This window comes from Chinchilla lanigera, unplaced genomic scaffold, assembly GCF_000276665.1.
Source record: "Chinchilla lanigera isolate Chin_1 unplaced genomic scaffold, ChiLan1.0 scaffold00050, whole genome shotgun sequence".
NCBI classification, from domain to species: Eukaryota; Metazoa; Chordata; class Mammalia; order Rodentia; family Chinchillidae; genus Chinchilla; species Chinchilla lanigera.
In genome coordinates, this window is record NW_004955451.1 from 4,675,295 (window position 1) to 4,691,851 (window position 16,557).

Consider the following 16,557-nt stretch of genomic DNA (forward strand, 5'->3'; position numbering starts at 1 on the left):
CATTGGGATCCCAAAACCAGTTAGTGTCCTCTCTCCAACCATCAGCATAGGCAGCAGGAATCTTGCTATAGACCTCTCCAGAGCTCCACGTGCTCCTCCACCACAGCCTGTACTGTCAAGGGAAGAGTGGCTTCCAAGGGGTCTCCCCAGGTGAAATAATATCTTGAGGAAAGAGAACCTTTTGTTAATTTACCTGAAGGTACAGTATGGGCTGGCAGTGGCCCTGGATAATGGAACCCCAGATGGCTGGTGGGAGGAGTGGGATTGAAGTGGGACTTCTGGGGCAGGCAGCCCGACTGGAGGTACCAAGGGAGTCCCAAGGATTTCCCAGACAAGCTAGGGATGACTGTGGTCCCCCAAACTAAGCTTGTGGCTGTGCAGTGTCGAATAGGCTAGCTACAGTCATCGCTTTCTGACTGCATTCTCCATGCTTGTGGAGTCAATCAGCTGTGGTTTTGGTTCTTTTTTCCAGAAGGAGATTCATTTCCTCACTCCCTGGGACCCTCTAGATCTTACCAAGAACCGGGCAGGAGACTCCACCTCATTCGCCAGCATCCAGGCCATGCCCACTACCACCTCCCTGCTGCCTACCTGCTGGGCCCTTCTCGGAATTCAGGAGCTCGGCCCCCACGACCTAGACCTTTCCTACCATCCCAGGAGCCAAGCATGGGCCCACAACACCAACGCCTCCCCAGAGCTGGTGCTGCACATCTCCGGGCTTCAGGGGAGCAGCAGCACCTGCCAGTGGCCCAGCACCCCTACGCACAGGCCTGGGGGCTGAGCCGCCTCCGATGCACCTCTCAGCAACCCACAGCTTGCCCGGTGCCTGTGCGCCGGGCCAGGCCTCATGACAGCAGCGGGTCTGGAGAAAGCTACTGCACAGAACGCAGTGGCTACTTGGCAGACGGTCCGGCCAGTGATTCCAGCTCTGGGCCCTGCCATGGTTCTTCCAGTGACTCAGTGGTCAACTGCACGGACGTCAGCCTGCAGGGCATCCATGGCAGCAGTTCTACCTTCCGCAGCTCCCTGAGTAGTGACTTTGACCCCTTGGTGTACTGCAGCCCTGAAGGGGATCTTCACCGGGAAGGGACACAACCTAGTATGACCTCTCGACCCCGTTCCTTGGACTCAGTGGTGCCCACAGGGGAAACCCAGGTTTCTAGCCACGTCCACTACCACCGGCACCGGCACCACCACTACAAAAAGCGGTTCCAGTGGCATGGCAGGAAGCCTGGCTCAGAACCTGGGGTCTCCCAGTCCAGGCCTGCTGCTTCTCGGACACAGCCCCAGCCGGAGCCACCTTTTCCCAATCAGCAAGCCCCCAAATCTAGCCCAGCAGCCCCTTTGGGGCAGTTCCCCAATCCACAACGGTCCAGGGCCCTCGCAGAGCCAGGCCCTGGGCGAGCAGAAGCTGCCAGTCCAAGCCCCAGTCACTTGCAGAAATCCAGCCTCCCCATCCGACACACACAGAGAAAGCGGCGGGGTGGTCCGTCAGAGCCCACGCCAGCCTGTCGGCCCCAGGACTTGACTGTGCGCCCAGCTTGCCAGATGTTCCCCCATCACAGCCCCAGCCTGGCATACCCTTGGCCCCCAGAGGCCCACCCATTGATCTTCAGACCTCCAGGCCTGGAGAGGAGGCTGCTCCCGGAAGCCCCAGGCCCTTGTTACTCAAGTTCACAGCCAGTGTGGCTGTGTCTGACTCCACGCCAGTCTCTGGGACCACATCCACCAGGGGAGAGGCCTTCTGGGTGGAGTTCTGATACCCCAGAGGGCAGGCCATGCCCTTACCCACACTGTCAGGTGCTGCCAGCCCAGCCTGGTGAGTTTTCAGGGGAAGCAGTATGTGGTGGGAAAAGAGACTAGAGCTGCATATTGCAGGACAGCTGAAGTCAGTCAGCACGGGGTTGATAGAAGCTGAGACGGATACACCTGAGGTGACATTGAAAGTATGGAACAACTGGCAGAGCATAGTATGTTGGCTGTATCATCCCAGCTCGGCCAGGCACTTCCCCTTTAGTTGCCAGATAATAGGAAGGATGGGGGTGGAGGTAGGGGCGGTACTGGTATGGCCGAGGCACTGGAAAGGCACTTGGGGGTGGTTTGGAGCCGAGCTCAAACCTAGGTGTTTCACTACTTGGATAATCAGTACAGCTCTAGCAATGCTCACACCCCATTAGCTCTAAATACTAAGAAGGCCAGGAAGTATTTATTCCTCGGGGAGAGTGTGATCTTACTGGAGAAATGATTACAGGTAACTATAAGACAAGGCCATCTGGCTACATGAGTGATGAAAAAATTTGAAATCATAAGTGGTTCCCAGCTACCCTGGGGATCCTTAGGGATTGGTAAAAGAACAATTAAGCTTCCCTTCCAGGTACCCTTATTAATAGTAAGACCAACCTCATTTTCTTGGGAACTTGGTGCTTCCCTGGATCACAAGCAATGGTGACCGTGTAAATTCTCAGCTTTAACGCAAAGCTTTGGATATTTATTTGCCCAGCTACGCCTTTTCCCCTTCCAGGGCCCTGTACCTCCCACTCTTCCTGTCTTCTCCCACTGTACAGATGGTAGAGCTCTTTCACTACAGCCACTGCTAGGAGAACCCTCCCATCCCTGAAGAGGACCCAAAGGTTAGGAATCCTACAGGCAGAACTTGGGAGTTTCTGTGATTCATTCATTCATTTCTTTCCTCCCTCTTTTTTCCAGTTCTGATCACATGCTTGCTATGTGCCGGGTTCCAGGCTAGGGTCTGAGGATGCGGAATTCACTACAGTGATATGGCTCTGTGGGGAGACAGGCTTACAGGCAGTTATGGTGTACAAGATACTTGCTTCCAAAAGCCAGATGATGCAAGCTTTGGCGATGCGTGTGATGGTTCCACGTGGAGTGTGTCACGTGGACTTTCCGCCAGGGCCACCCTTTTCTCCTAAACTCGGAACTAGTTTCAGTGCCTTCCTTCTCCATGCGTCTCATGTCCACTCAGTATCAGATTCTCTGTTAGTTTTATCATATTTTCCTCAAGTTCAGTACTGATGGCCCCCGCACATGCAGAGACAGCCTGAAGATCAGTGTAGACCTCCTAGCTCTTCCAGTCCCATTTACAGGGCCATGAAGGCCGGGAGCTGCACACCCAGTGCTGAGTCCATGGAGCTGGGTGGCACAGTCCTCTGCCCTCCATACTGCTACTAGAATCATCTACTTTCCAACGAACTCTCCAGAGTTCTCCAAATGCCCTGTTTTGTGCACAGTAAGGAAAAACCCAACCTGCGTTTCAAGGCTCCATTACCAGTTAGCGCCATCTTTCTTTGCAATTTTATTTTCCACACCTCCCTTTCTCTTCCTTTGCCTTATGCTTAAGTCAAACTGAGTAAATACTTCTTATACTGCAGCCCAGAATATCCGGCTGCCTTCCCTATTCCTGTAAGTCAGTTCTTGCCTAGTCCTATAAAACCAACTTGTATATCTTCATTCCAGAAGGCCTTCCCTGGTTTAACACTGTCTGTCCCCTTCCTGTACATCTCTTAGGACTGAAGTCCTGTCGCACTGGCATACTGGCCATTTGCATGCATGTCTTCTCTCTCACAAGGTTGTCAGGTACCTGCTTATTCTTTTGGGGCTTCTGTTTGGCAAATGGTAGCAAGCCAAACTTAGAGTGAATCCTTAATAAATATTTATGGGATGAGAGAATGAATGAATGAATGAATGAATGAATGAATAGGAAGTATTGGTAACACACTGCTTGCTGTGTGTTTTTCTCTAGATTTGTTTTCTGTCTCCCAAAGGAGCCCCACTCCACTTTCAGTCTGATCACTTTTCCAGACACATTCCCTGTTCCTTCCTTTCTGTGATCCCCTCCCTGCCACGCTCTACAGGTGAGAGGAGGAGCCTAGCCTGACCCTGAATGACCTCTCCCCTCCTCTCTCTATGCAGGCTCGGAGGAGGAGCTGGAGGAGCTGTGTGAACAGGCTGTGTGAGACGCTCAGGCCTACCTCTGACAAGAGCGCTCCAGATGACTCAGGGTGCTGCCAGGCACAGAGTCCTGCTCCTGGAGAAGAAAGGATCTCAGCAAACACCTTGCTTTTTGCCGTTCTTCCTGGAACCACCGGAAGAAGAGTGGCGATGGTGGGTGGCAGGAGGAGCTGTTTCCTGTCCTGGCTCCAGATGTCTGCAGAACACATACCTGCAGCGAGTCTGTGTCTCACCAGGCATCAGCTTCTGCCTGTGTGCATCTGTGAGCTGTATCCCTGAAGGCGTTTTGAGGGCAAGAAGCTAGGTGTGTGTGGCTAGGTGTTACAAAGGTGCTGCTCCTTGCCCCTGCCCTTCCAGGTCTCCTTCACCCCAGACCTCATAATCACACCAGCTTGTGGGTTCAGCCAAATGCAGGATCTCTTCTTACCTCTTTCCTCTGGTGAGCTCTGCACACCAGCTCTGGCTCTTCCGTGGTATGGCTGCATCAGGGACAAACCTGGCTTGATATTACCATTTTCCTTCTTTATAAAAGAACCGAGACGCTAGGTGAGCCCTGACCCTAGTAAGGGGGTTCTCTGCAGGCAGTGTCTGCCCTGGTACACAAAGGAGGATGTTTCCCCCCTCTTGTCCTTTAATTGTTCTTAAATGTGGGATCCACAGCTTAAGCCAGAGTTGGAAGTCAGGGCATAGAGTTTTGTCCCTGAGGTGGGGGCAGCACCTTGACGAAGCTGGGGTGACACCTTTGATCTTTCATCTCCCTCTGTCACTCCTGTCACACCAGTTCCTCTGGGGATGGGAAGTAGAGGTAGTGGGGAGGGAATAACTTCCATGGAGATCTCCTGTGTCTAAGTCCAAAGTAGGTAAAAAGGAGAGAATTTCTTCTGGACCTCATCTGGGAAGAAAGAAGATGGAATGAAAGTGGAAAAGGCAAAATTACAACCGAGCAAGGACAATGAAGTTCTTCTCTGAGAGAAGTTTTGTCTCAGAGCAGGGATGGGGAGCAGGGGAGAACAAAGGAGAAACAAAGTGTGACCCTTTGGGTTTTGCCCAGCTCCCCACTATAAGCCATATAGGCCGGGGTCTACAGGTGTGCACACGGAATGGAACTGGAGCAGAAGTTGGCCTGGGCAGCTTGTGTGAACGTAGGGACCTCTTTAGGGTGACATTCACCCTGGGGGCATCCTGACCCTTGCTAGCCCCTCAGGCGTTATTCTTTGCCTGGAATGTGAATGTTGGGGGCAAGGTGGGCATAAGATCCTATTCGGGAACCTTTTTCCCTCAAAATCATTGGGGATACTAGCACCCAGGTACCCACGTGGGTATTTATATCTGAACCAGACAGAAAGAGGCTTGAATCAGGCACTATGTTGAAAAATGTATTTATTTGCTAATATATTTATCCATAAATGTGGTCTGGTCTTGTTTTCTTTTTGTCATGGCTGTCACTCAGGGTAACAACTTCCTTCTCCATCGAGAGAAATAAATTATTTCTGACATCAGAGGCTAGTTCCTGATTTACGAAAGGATAGGGTGGAATGGTGGGCTTGGCAGTGAGAACTGTTTAGGTCCCTGAAAGCATGACTTCATGCGACCAGGAAAGGAAAGGGCACAGCTGGATTATCACAGTGGTTCAGTGATAATTATCTGTGTTATGACACTAAGGAAGCTTCAGTAATTTACTTTGTGACCTGGCATAGGTATCCTGCACCTCACTTTTTCCATCCATAAAATGGACCTAGTACATAGAATCTGTGCAGCGCTTATGTAAGATAGCACAGAGTGAAAATGTGTTCCAAAATGGAAAGTTATTATTCACAGAGAAAACATCCAAACCTGTCAAAACCCCATCTGGACACAGTATGGGACAGGCAACAAGAAACAGGCCTGACTAAGAGAAGAAGCTCAGTTCCAATCAGGAGGCTGGCAGGAAGGACATAAGAGCAGAGACTGAAACTATTTATAACCCGAAGCACCAATTCAGATAAACAGACTGCACTCTGCCTACACACCAAGAGAGCTGGTGCTCTGTTGGTATGAATTCCCTGGGGTAGCAGGGTATGGTGGCACATGCCAGTAATCCCAGCTGCTTCCAGCTGAGCTCAGTCAAGAGGACGGCAAATTCGAGGCCACCTTGAGTAATTTAGCAACACCCTGTCTCAAGTATTTTTAAAAGAGCTGAGGACATAACTCGGTGGTAGAGCACTTGCCTTGGCATGCTCAAAGCTTTGGGTTCATCCCTCGCACTGAGAAAAAATGTCCCCCAGTATCAGGAAGGGCCTCTGTTCTCCTCGCACTGCAGAATTTCTCTTTCTGTTTCAACCCCAGAAGGATTGGCAAGGAGGCTAGTTGTCTGCGCCCAGTTTAGAAACAGAACAAGGAAATCTAGCTTCCTAGGGTGCAAAGAGGGGAGAGTGATCTACAGTTGTGCTTAAGTACAAAGAAAGAAAAAAGCCTATCTAAATGCGTAGAGCTGCACAAAGTTACACAGAACGGACAAACGTCAAGCACTTTGGGGAGAACAGCACTGTTCTTGCGGCTCGCCAGCTCAGGCCAGCTTTGCTGTGCACTGCAAAGGAAGCCCGGCAGTGCTCTCGCAGTTACGAAGGCAGCATGGGGCCGTCTCTAGATTGTCTTCGGTTTGTACGGAGATAATTTAGAGGGAGGGATGGACTCACTACCACTGCGCTTTTAAAACGGGACCAAAAACTAGTCTATCACCGGGTCTCCTCCTAAGGCACAACGCCCTTGTGCCAGCGCCCAACATCAAACAGACTGAAGCGCTCGCCCGGGTTCTGGGTCGGCATGTTCCTGCGCAGGCGCCAGCCGCCGCTCCGCCCCGCCCCCACCGCGCCAGGCGATAGGCGCAAACCCCGCCTCCACCTCGCTCTCCCGCCGGCCCAGGTGGTGGGGCGCACGCCGGCCAGGTGGCCGCTGACTGCCCCACCTCCGCTCCCAGGCGGGAGAAACCATCTCCTCCGGAGGGGGGAGGGGCGGGGCCAGCGCCCTCCTACACCGGAAGAGGAAGTCTAGGGCGTCGGAAGTGGCTGGCATTCTGGGTAATGAGCTGTTTACTTCCTGCGGGTGTGGAGGTGGTGGCTGTGTTCCTCGCTGTTCTTCGTATCCAAGAAGATGGCCCTGGAGACGGTGCCGAAGGACTTGCGGCATCTGCGGGCGTGTTTGCTGTGTTCTCTGGTCAAGGTGGCTTTCGGGGACCTAGTTGTACGGCCGATGACGGGGCACAAAGTTGAGGAAAGAGGGTGGAAAGGGATGGGACCGAGGAAAGAGTTCAAGACTGCAGGAGGTTGCGAGGCGGGTGGGGAACGGAGTGAAGCCCTTGTTTGTGTCGCAGAAACGCGAGCAGGTCTTTCCGCTGAATGCTCGGGCAGCCTTACGTGCCTTTGAATCTCCAGCTTTTAACACACAAGTTCCCCAGCAGAACTTACGTTGGAGCGAAAAGACACAGAGAATCGGAGCAGGGTGGAGACGTGCAGCTGAGAGTATCAGGAGAGAGTGCAGGACTCCCAAGAGCATTAGAGAAAGGAAAGATCACACGGAATTGGGAACACAGGAGGAAGGAGTTGGGAGGATGGGATTTAGGAATGGAGCCTTGCGAGCTGCAGTTGGGTAGGGGATATGGATGAGACAGAGGCAACGTAGAGAGCCAAGAGGCTGACCAGATCCAAGTACTGCTAGAGACGCTTTTTCTTTTGGCCTTGTTCACGCTCACCTTTACTTTTTCTTCCCCCGTTCTCAGACTATAGACCAGTTTGAATATGACGGTTGTGATAATTGTGATGCGTACTTACAAATGAAGGGTAACCGAGAGATGGTGTATGACTGCACCAGCTCTTCCTTTGATGGGTAAGTTCCTTCAGATTCCTTCATTCACATGTGCCTCACCTCACCCTACACCCCCTGACCCCAATGTGGAGCAGGCTTTCAGGGCCATAATTCTAGTTGTTTTCAACAATTACTTTGAGGTGTAGTAGTCCTGTGCTTCCTGTCCTGTAGTCACTAGCTTCATGTAGCTGTCAAGTAGTTGAAATGTGATTATACAGTTCCTTTGTGAAATAAGGATATGCTTTAAGTGTAAAATATACTCCAGATTTCAAAGATTTAGTATAAGGAAGAAAAGTGTAAGGTTATATGTTTAAGAAATTACGTTTTAGATTTATTGGGCTGAACGAAATACTAAAATTAATTTCATCTGTCTTTTTAAAAATGTGGCTACTAGAAAATCTAAATGATGTGTGCTTTTATTGTAGTCCATCGAGCATCTTATTGATGGTACTACTGTGTTTATCTTGTGCACCACTACCTGGCACAGATAGATGGTGTAGATGCTTAACAAATTATGAGGGATTGAGGATATAGATCACTGGTAGAGCATGTGCTTAGCATGCATGAGGCCCAGAGTATAATCACCAGTATCTCCCACCAAATGTTGAATACTTGAAGGTGCTTTTTGAAAATGAAGAGAAGGGAAGGTATGGTGTTGGTAGATTATTGCCTCAAAGCTGATCTTTATGAGGCCCTCTTTTTTTTTTTTTTTTTTTGTCTTTTTTGAGACACGGTTTCACTATGCAGTTCAGACTGGCCTTAAGCTCACTTCGTAGCCCAGGCTGGCCTCGAACTCACAACGATCCTCCTGTCTCAGCCTCCCGAGTGCTGGGATTACAGGCGTGCGCCACCATGCCCGGCTTATGAGGCCCTCTTGAAAGAGTTTCCTTGGGCAAAATTGTCCAGTGTAGAGAAGGAGAAATGAGAGAAGCATAACGGGCTAGGTCTTACTTTTTCCTCAAAGTAGCAGCCAGAGGACAGTGTTGGGGGTGGGGGGTAAGGAGGTACTACTAAGATTCCTTTTTTTTGTTTGATTTTGTTTTTTTTCCGGTACTGGAAATTGAACTCACGACCTTGTGCTTGCCAGGCAGGCGCTGTGCCGCTGAGCTAAATCCCCAGCCCCTAAGATTCTTTTTGTCTGTATGCCAAGTAAGGGTTTACACACAAACTATGCTCCAACCTAGAATTTACTGAAGTTCTTTCAAGGTGAGCCACCTCCATTCGTCCTTTGGTTTCTTTAAGGAAGAGTAAAGGATTGGGCAAAAAAGGATGTTGGCGTGGAACTTTTTACTTCCTATGCTATGCATACTTAGATATTCTGGTTCCTTTGGTCCTTCATTTAGCTCTGTACCATTCAGTGCTAACATGAATGAGGGGGCTCCCATGTATGAGTAAAGTGCTTGCTTGCTGCCATGAGAGTTGTAAAGAGTTACACAGTGAGATACTAGTAAGAGAACAATGCGAAGTTTTACCAGTTTATCTATTTTGAGGTAAACAGTTCATTGGCATTAGTACGTTCACGTTAGTGTGCCATCATCACCATCATCCGCTTCGGAACTTTTTTCATCTGTATCCATTAAATAGTAGCTTTACATTACCGCCTTCTCCAGCCCTTGACAACCGCCATTCTTTCAGTCTCTATGAATTTGACTACCCCAGGTACCACATATGACTGGCTTACACAATGTTTGTCCCTTTCTGGCTGGCTTATTCAACACTTAGCATAATGTCTTTTTTTTTTTTTTTTTTTTTTTGTCTTTTTGAGACAGTCTTGCTGTGCAGCTCAGGCCAGCCTTGAGCTCACTTTGTAGCCCTGGCTGATCTTGAACTCAAGATGATCCTTCTGCCTCAGCCTCCCGAGTATTGGGATTACAGGCATGAGCCATCACACCTGGCTTTAGCATAATGTTTTAAAGGTTCATCCATGCTGTAGCATGTGTAAAAGTGTCCCTTTTTAAAGCTGAATCATTACATGTCTGCTCAGTTGAGTTGATTCTACCTTTGGGGTCTCATAAATAATACTTCCATGAACATCAGTGTACAAATATCTGTTTTAAGTTCTTACTTTCAGTTTTTTTGGTATATATCCAGAAGTAAAATTGCTACACCATATGGTAATTCATTGTTTAATGTTTTTTTGAGGAACCAAAAAACAGTAATGATGTGTTCCAGTTTCTTTGCATCCTCACGAATTATTATTTTCTTTATGTTTGGTTGGTTTGTATTAATAGCCTTTCTGATATACGGTATGGGCTGTTTTTATAGTAGCCATCTGCATGGGTGTAAATTGGTATCTTGTAGTTTTGATTTGCATTTTTATGTTGAGCATCCTATGTGCTTATTGTCCATTCAGAGTCTTCGCTCAGTTTTTAATCTGGTTGGTTTTTGTTGTTGTTGAGTTGTAGGAATTATATATTCTAGTATATATTAGGTTTTAAAGAGTAGGCAAATGAGAGGATAGATGACCTCAGCCAGAAGTAGAGGCGGTAGCATTCTTTCCTTTTAAAGAAACAAGTTAGTCCTGGTACCACAAAACAAAACAAAACAAAATAATAATAATAATAAAAAAGAGAAACAAGTTTGTATAGGATTTTTTTTTTTTTTTTTGGTACCGGGAATCGAACTCAGGGCCTTGTGCTTACCAGACAGGCACTTGTGCCACTGAGCTATATCCCTGGCCCTATATAGGATTGTTTTGAAAGTTGAGATGAAAGAGATAGAACAATCCAAATAAAGGAGTCATTAGAGTGAAGGTGTGGAGTGAGAGAGACCATGGCATGTTTGGAGAACAGTGGAAATTGTTCGGTTAAATCTGCTGGGTAATACGTACTGTAAAGCTAGGAGGATAAATTGTGAAGGGCAGTATACTTGGTGGGAGCCTGGCCTTCACGCACCTATCCCAGGTCAACCTGCAGGGCCATTTGGCCATTGTTATCCTATGTGTAACCCTGGAGGTGAGGATGTTTCTACTTAAAGCTCATGGATGAGGAGTCTCCCCCCAATAAGAATTGAAGATTGTTGCCCAGAGAACAGGGAATGGATGTGGAGGAGATGACCAGTGAGTCCCAGTGCCTAGAAACACACCAGACGTGATAGGCAGTCAGGAAGCATTTTATCACATGCATAAATAATACAGTGCCTCTGTAGGCTCTGATAGCACCTGATGCTGATCCACCTTGCTTAAGAAGTGGGCTTCTAGTCCTTGAATAGCCTTCATGCTACCATACTGTAGAATTGGTGCCACCTGGGAAGGATTATTTGGATAGATAATAAAGAGAGCTAAAGCTTATTTAGCACCTACACTGTGCTATGTAGATGCTTTCATGTATTATTTCAACTGTTGAGTCTCATTTTACAGATGAAATTCTGTGAGAGGAATCCATATGTACTGGAGACTGCACAGCTCATTGGAGGAAGGGCCTGGCCAAAGGCTAGGTTGTTTCTGCTGGGAGGATCCATAGTTTTGACTCACTGTCCCCTTTGCATTCAGCCCAGTGCCCCAGGGTTTGTGGTGGGTTGTAATCAGTAGTACAGGTCAGCTACTGCTAAAGCTGTCCCATGTCTTAGGGAATCTGCAGGCTAAGCATGTTTTGGTGAGGTAATCTTTTAGGATGGTAGCTGACTTACTGGCAAGCCAGGGACGTAAGAACAAAGGACCTTTGTCAGTGCCAGCTTTGAGTTAGCTCTTAGCATTAGAACTGCAGTTTTCCTGGCTTTCCCGGGGAGACTTGGTACCTCACTATCCAGGATTCCTCTCCCGGGATGTGTGCTGAGCAGCTTTCAGACCAAGCTGACCCTCCATTTCTTTTCCCTCTATAGAATCATTGCCATGATGAGTCCAGAGGACAGCTGGGTCTCCAAGTGGCAGCGAGTGAGTAAGTCTGTCCCTTTTTTCCTATCCAGGCCTGTGCAGTGTTGCTGTGCTTCGGGGCCAGTGGGGGTCTTAAGTCAGCAGGGTGGGAAAGAGGGCTGCAGGAAAGACGGGGAATCTGGGTCCTGGGCTCTGATGCCAAAAGAAGTGATGGCTTTTAGTCTTACCTCATTCCCACTGCAGTGTCGTTTTTTTTTTTTCTTCTTCTTCTTCTTCTTTTTTTAACAATGTCCTTTCTTTTCTCTCAGGCAACTTTAAGCCGGGTGTATACGCAGTATCAGTCACTGGCCGCCTGCCCCAAGGTAATCACGGTTATGTTTAACTGTCCTAAGCTCTGTGGAAGTCGGAACTCTTCTGAGGTTCTACAGTGTACCGATGAGGAAAGCGGAGTACAGAGAAGTGTATAATTTGCTGGATGTCACTGGACATTTTGGCTCCAGAACCCTTGCTTTGGGTGACTGCATAAGTCACTCTTCTCTTCCTTTCTGGTTGGTCAAGCCCTCGCTGGGTTCTTTAGTGGTGATAAGAAGCCTTCAGGCAGGACTCTTGATGAGCAGTCTAGGAGCTGCAATTTGCTTATAGCCCTGTGTCATGGTGGCAGATAAAGGCGTTTCCTACCCTTGTGAATCTTCCTTCATGGAGTTGTTTCTTTTCATGCCACAGGAATTGTGCGGGAGCTGAAAAGTCGAGGAGTGGCCTACAAATCCAGAGACACAGCTATAAAGACCTAACAAGATGCAGGGCTGCCAGCGTCTTTGCTCTCCACCTCCTGCCTCTACTTACTATTTGGTTGTTGGACTGGACTCCCTGCCCTCCATCTTGGAGAATCAGCTGACTGTTGAGAGAGCAGCTTCCTGTTCCTGGGCCATTTCCCTTCTTTGGACTACTTACTGGCAGAGGTGGGAGGGTTTGGGCTGGTGGATTCACAGAGACTGCATTGAGGAGAGAGTAGGGTGTTGGTTTTCCTACTCACATCCATGGACGTGACCCTGGGTGAAATACCAATAAACGTGAAGCCCTGAAAAATTCTTAAAGCCTCGACACATGCCTTGCCTTCATCTCCCTCAGCAGGGCACAGCCAGGGCTCCTTCGTTCTGTAAGCACTGGCCTGCACAGCGCAGACCCTTTTGCTCCTGTTGCTGTCCCAGCCTGCAGGGCTGCAGCCTTCTGAGTGTGTCTGCTTGGGCCTCACTGACAGGCCTGCTGTGGGCGAGATGACGCCTCAGTGTGGTGGGCCTGGACTCCAGTAGTACTGTCTTTCTGCCTCCTAGATCTAGCACAGTAGTCTTCCTTGAAGAAATCTAAATCTTAGGTTTCTTTGTGCTCATTGCACCTTAACTTTTTTTTTTTTTTTAAGACAGGCTTTTGCTGTGTGTGTGGTTCAGGCTGGCCTTGAACTCACTTCAGTCTTCCTGCCTCAGTCTCCTGAGTGCTGGGATAACAGGTGTGCACCCCACACCTAGCCCTTAACCAGTTTAATGCTTTTCCCCGCTCCTTTGTTTTTTTTTTGTTTGTTTGTTTTTTTGTCTTTTTGAGGCAGGGACTCACTATGCAGTTCAGGCTGGCTTTGAACTCACTTTATAGCTCAGGCTGAATTTGCAGCAATCCTCTTACCTCAGCCTCTCAAATGCTGGGATTACAGGCGTGCGCCACCATGCCCAGCTTGGTTTTGTTTTCTTTTTTCAGCCCTTCCTACATCTTTTATTTCTTTTCCTACATTTTATATTCCCTTAACTGGAGACCTCCAGGCCTTAGGGGACTGTTGGGTCTTGGTCTGGGTGGTTCGTGTTGCATAGGAAGTAGGCCCATCCTTTTTCTTGGCCTTGTAGGGGGCCTTGAGTAATGCATGTCAGATTGGCCAACGTGAGCCGGTTCCAATTTTAAAATGTACCATATATTCACATTAAATTTCCACAGAAATCCTAGTAGTATTACCATTTTGATTTTTCTAGCTGTGAAATGGGAGTGATTTTATCCATGAAAGGTCCTGTTTGCTTCAGGATTGTTGTGATTAGAAATAAAGCAGTATGAAAATTCTGTAAGTCTTAAAGGTAACATTCATGTGCTGTTTGTTAGTCACCCTTACATCCACACATAAAGTATGCACCGTCAGAATGGGGGTTGCCCAGACGCCAGGTCCAGGGTGTGCGGCTGCTGCTAGCATTGTGTCTCGCAGCCACCTGGTGCTGCTAGTGAGTCAGCTTACCTGTGCCTGGTGTGGGAGGGAAGAGATGCTAGCTCCCCCCCCGCCCCCCCCATCCCCACCCCTTCCTTGTCCTTTCCTGGGCCTGTGGGAGAAAGCGGGGACTGGCTGTGTTGCTCATGCTCTCCCACTGGTCCTCAGAGTAGAGCCACCTCACTGGTGCCTCCAAGCTCTGAGGGAATGGTCCTGTTAATGCTAGTTCCAAACAGCTTTCAAGAGCTTTCCTGGCCCTCAAAATGGAAAGGCTCCGTGATGGTGCTTTCTCTTGCATTTCAGTCTGAAAGGAACCTTGCTCAACAGCCCTCCTAGGCTACAGCTTCCATTCTGGAGGGAAGAACTAGCTCGCAGCAGGCGTGCCTGACCATGCAACCAACACCCATACTTTCACTGGCTTTCTCAAAAAGTCCCCAGAAAGCCCCAGCTGCTATCCTGTGTGTCTGACCAGACAGGGCTGCTGGGTGAGAATGGAAACAGTTGTGGGGAGGGCAGGTAAAAAGAAGCCTGCACAAATAACCACATCGGGCTGCCTCGGTCCCACACTGAGCAAGGCCCTAACTGTCGATCTCACAGGAAACGACAGGCCCTGATGGTCTTGGGGGAGGGGGGTCAGTGCAGCTCTGAATTCAGCTCTCAGGAGCTGCTTCTGAATTTCTTTTTTTGTGTTTCTGAATGTTGAACCAGAGAGCTATACCCCATCTCTAAAACTTGTTTTTCGAGACAGGGTCCACCTACATAGTTGAGGCCAGCCTTGAACTTGTGAGCCTCCTGCCTGAGCATCCTGAATTCTGGGATTATGTACATGTGCCATCACACCTGGGTTGCTCAGTCTCTTCTGGTACTGGAGATTGAACCCAGGGCACTTTCACTGCACTGCATCCCAGGATTTTTTTGTTCTGTTTTTAGAGACGGGGTCTCACTGAGTTGCTCTGTCTGGCCTCAGACTTGTAATCCTCCTGCCCCGTGCTCCCAAGTAGCTGGAATTACAGGCATGTACCACCATGCCTGGCTCTGAATTGCTTTCTGCCTTCTCTGGAACTTGAAGCTGCATATGCTGGCACTTAGCACCTCAGACAGTAAGGTGCTGGACTTCCATCTGCTGAGAGCCCAAAGACAGGGACTCGGTTGCGATGCTCTCAGGGGGTGGGTGGAGTCTCAAGTGCTGGTGGTGCTCCCCTGCAACCCTTACCCATGAGGGCTCGCTCTGTCCTACCCGTTGTGTCTCAGAGTTTCAGCTCTGTTCCAACTGCCAAAGTTCTGAGTCTGCCCAGGGTCTGAAGATTCCCTCTTGGTCTCTTATGCAGTAGTTTGACCTCTCTACTTTAGAAGGGGAAGGCTGCCTGGTTCAAGGACAGACTCAAGTCAGACAAGAGACCAAAAGCAGTAGTAGCCAGGCAGCCTTCCCCTGCCTGCCTATTCCTCTTCCTACTGTAACTACCAAATTGTGGGGTTAGGGTCTCCCAAAACCTGAGGGGCGAGGTGGCAGCACTTTGGTGACTGCAGCCTCCAGCCCAAGCGGGAACTGAGCTGATAGAGTAAGGGCCTTGGAAGAGAAGTTTCCCCAAGAATAATGGTGACAGACTGGCAAGGGCCTAAGCTTAGACTGCGCTGACGGGGTTTGGGGACTGAGGCCTGGCTTTTGCCGTGGCCACTACCTTATCACTCCCAACCTGTCTGTGTCCTGCTACTCAACCGTCAGGCCCCTCCCTGACATGTCATCCCTGTGTGTGCGTAAGAGAGACCAGGAGGTAAAGGTAAAGGCAGACTAATAATATCTTACCTTGCCTGCAAGTCTGGCTTGTGTTTAGTAGCAGTAAACCCTCTCATTTAAATAGCATTTTGAAGTTGACAGAGGGCATTCGTATCCATTATCATTTGATCCTCACAAAACCCCTAAGACGTAGTTGACATCCTTATTTAGCAAGGAGGAGATAAGCTTGGAGTTAAGTGGTGTGGCTGTGATGAAGTAGGAGAGCCTTAGCTTGAGACATACAATGCCCACACCCAATTTGGGGCTTTTGTTTCTCACAGCCTTAACCCCAAACACAGCAGCTTTGCTTCCTTTGTGATTGTCCCACAGAACCTGTGCGCGTCATTACTTCAGTGAAGTTGTAGCACGTTGTCCCTGCGCATAGAAAGAAACCCCACCAAACCACTCTACTCTTAACGCCTCCTGTCCCCATCTAATTTAGCCAGAGTGAGGCAGTGGGGGTCATGGCCCAGGGAAGAGATCCATGGGATCCCCCTCAAGGATCCCTCGGCAGAGCGGAGGGAAAAAAGTCCAGTCCTCAGTTTCCCTAGCTGCATCTCCTACTCCACTGCAACCTTTCTTAGGCACCCGCTGACCTGTGTCCCACATTTCCCAGCCTCTCTCCTCTGTTCTCCTCCTGCCCAATTTCTCTGCCTGCAGGCTGGCCATGCCACCATCACACCGCACTGGCATTCAGACTTGGGTGATGACAGCACACGTATCCAGCTAAGGTTGATGCTTCTGCCTCCTGGCTCTGCTGCTTCCACTGGCAACGAGCCCCGTGTCTTTATAAAGTCACCTTCCTGAAAGTTTCTTCTCTGAAATGCCGCTGACAAAATTAAGCATAGTAAGTGGCAAAATAGTAGTAACAGTGACACAAGGTGTGATTGAGAAATACATGAATATTTAACTTTTAAAATGTATTAC

General features: G+C 49.1%; 2 protein-coding genes across 6 annotated transcripts in view; both read left to right on the top strand.

The window, feature by feature from the left end:
• Positions 1–5,468, top strand: part of Rnf43 (ring finger protein 43) — a 75,778-nt gene extending 70,310 nt beyond the window's left edge. For all 4 annotated transcript variants that reach the window (XM_005394022.2, XM_013519266.1, XM_005394023.2 and 1 more), the window contains 2 exons: positions 473–1,819; positions 3,931–5,468. In XM_005394022.2, coding sequence (XP_005394079.1) covers positions 473–1,819; positions 3,931–3,974 — 1,391 coding nt within the window. In that variant the 3' untranslated portion in view covers positions 3,975–5,468. The remainder of the gene's footprint in view (positions 1–472; positions 1,820–3,930) is intronic.
• Positions 5,469–7,013: 1,545 nt separating this feature from the next.
• On the top strand, positions 7,014–12,714 carry Supt4h1 (suppressor of Ty 4 homolog 1 (S. cerevisiae)). Of its 2 annotated transcripts, none has more exons than XM_005394027.2 (5): positions 7,014–7,167; positions 7,724–7,830; positions 11,629–11,680; positions 11,929–11,982; positions 12,344–12,382. In XM_005394027.2, the coding sequence occupies exons 1-5, from the start codon at positions 7,099–7,101 to the stop codon at positions 12,359–12,361; spliced, it is 300 nt and encodes a 99-aa protein (XP_005394084.1). In that variant the 5' UTR covers positions 7,014–7,098; the 3' UTR covers positions 12,362–12,382. The 2 variants fall into 2 exon arrangements, with proteins under 2 accessions (XP_005394084.1, XP_005394083.1); XM_005394026.2 differs by having other exon boundaries at positions 7,017–7,167; positions 11,629–11,684; positions 12,344–12,714.
• The last annotated feature ends 3,843 nt before the right edge of the window (positions 12,715–16,557 follow it).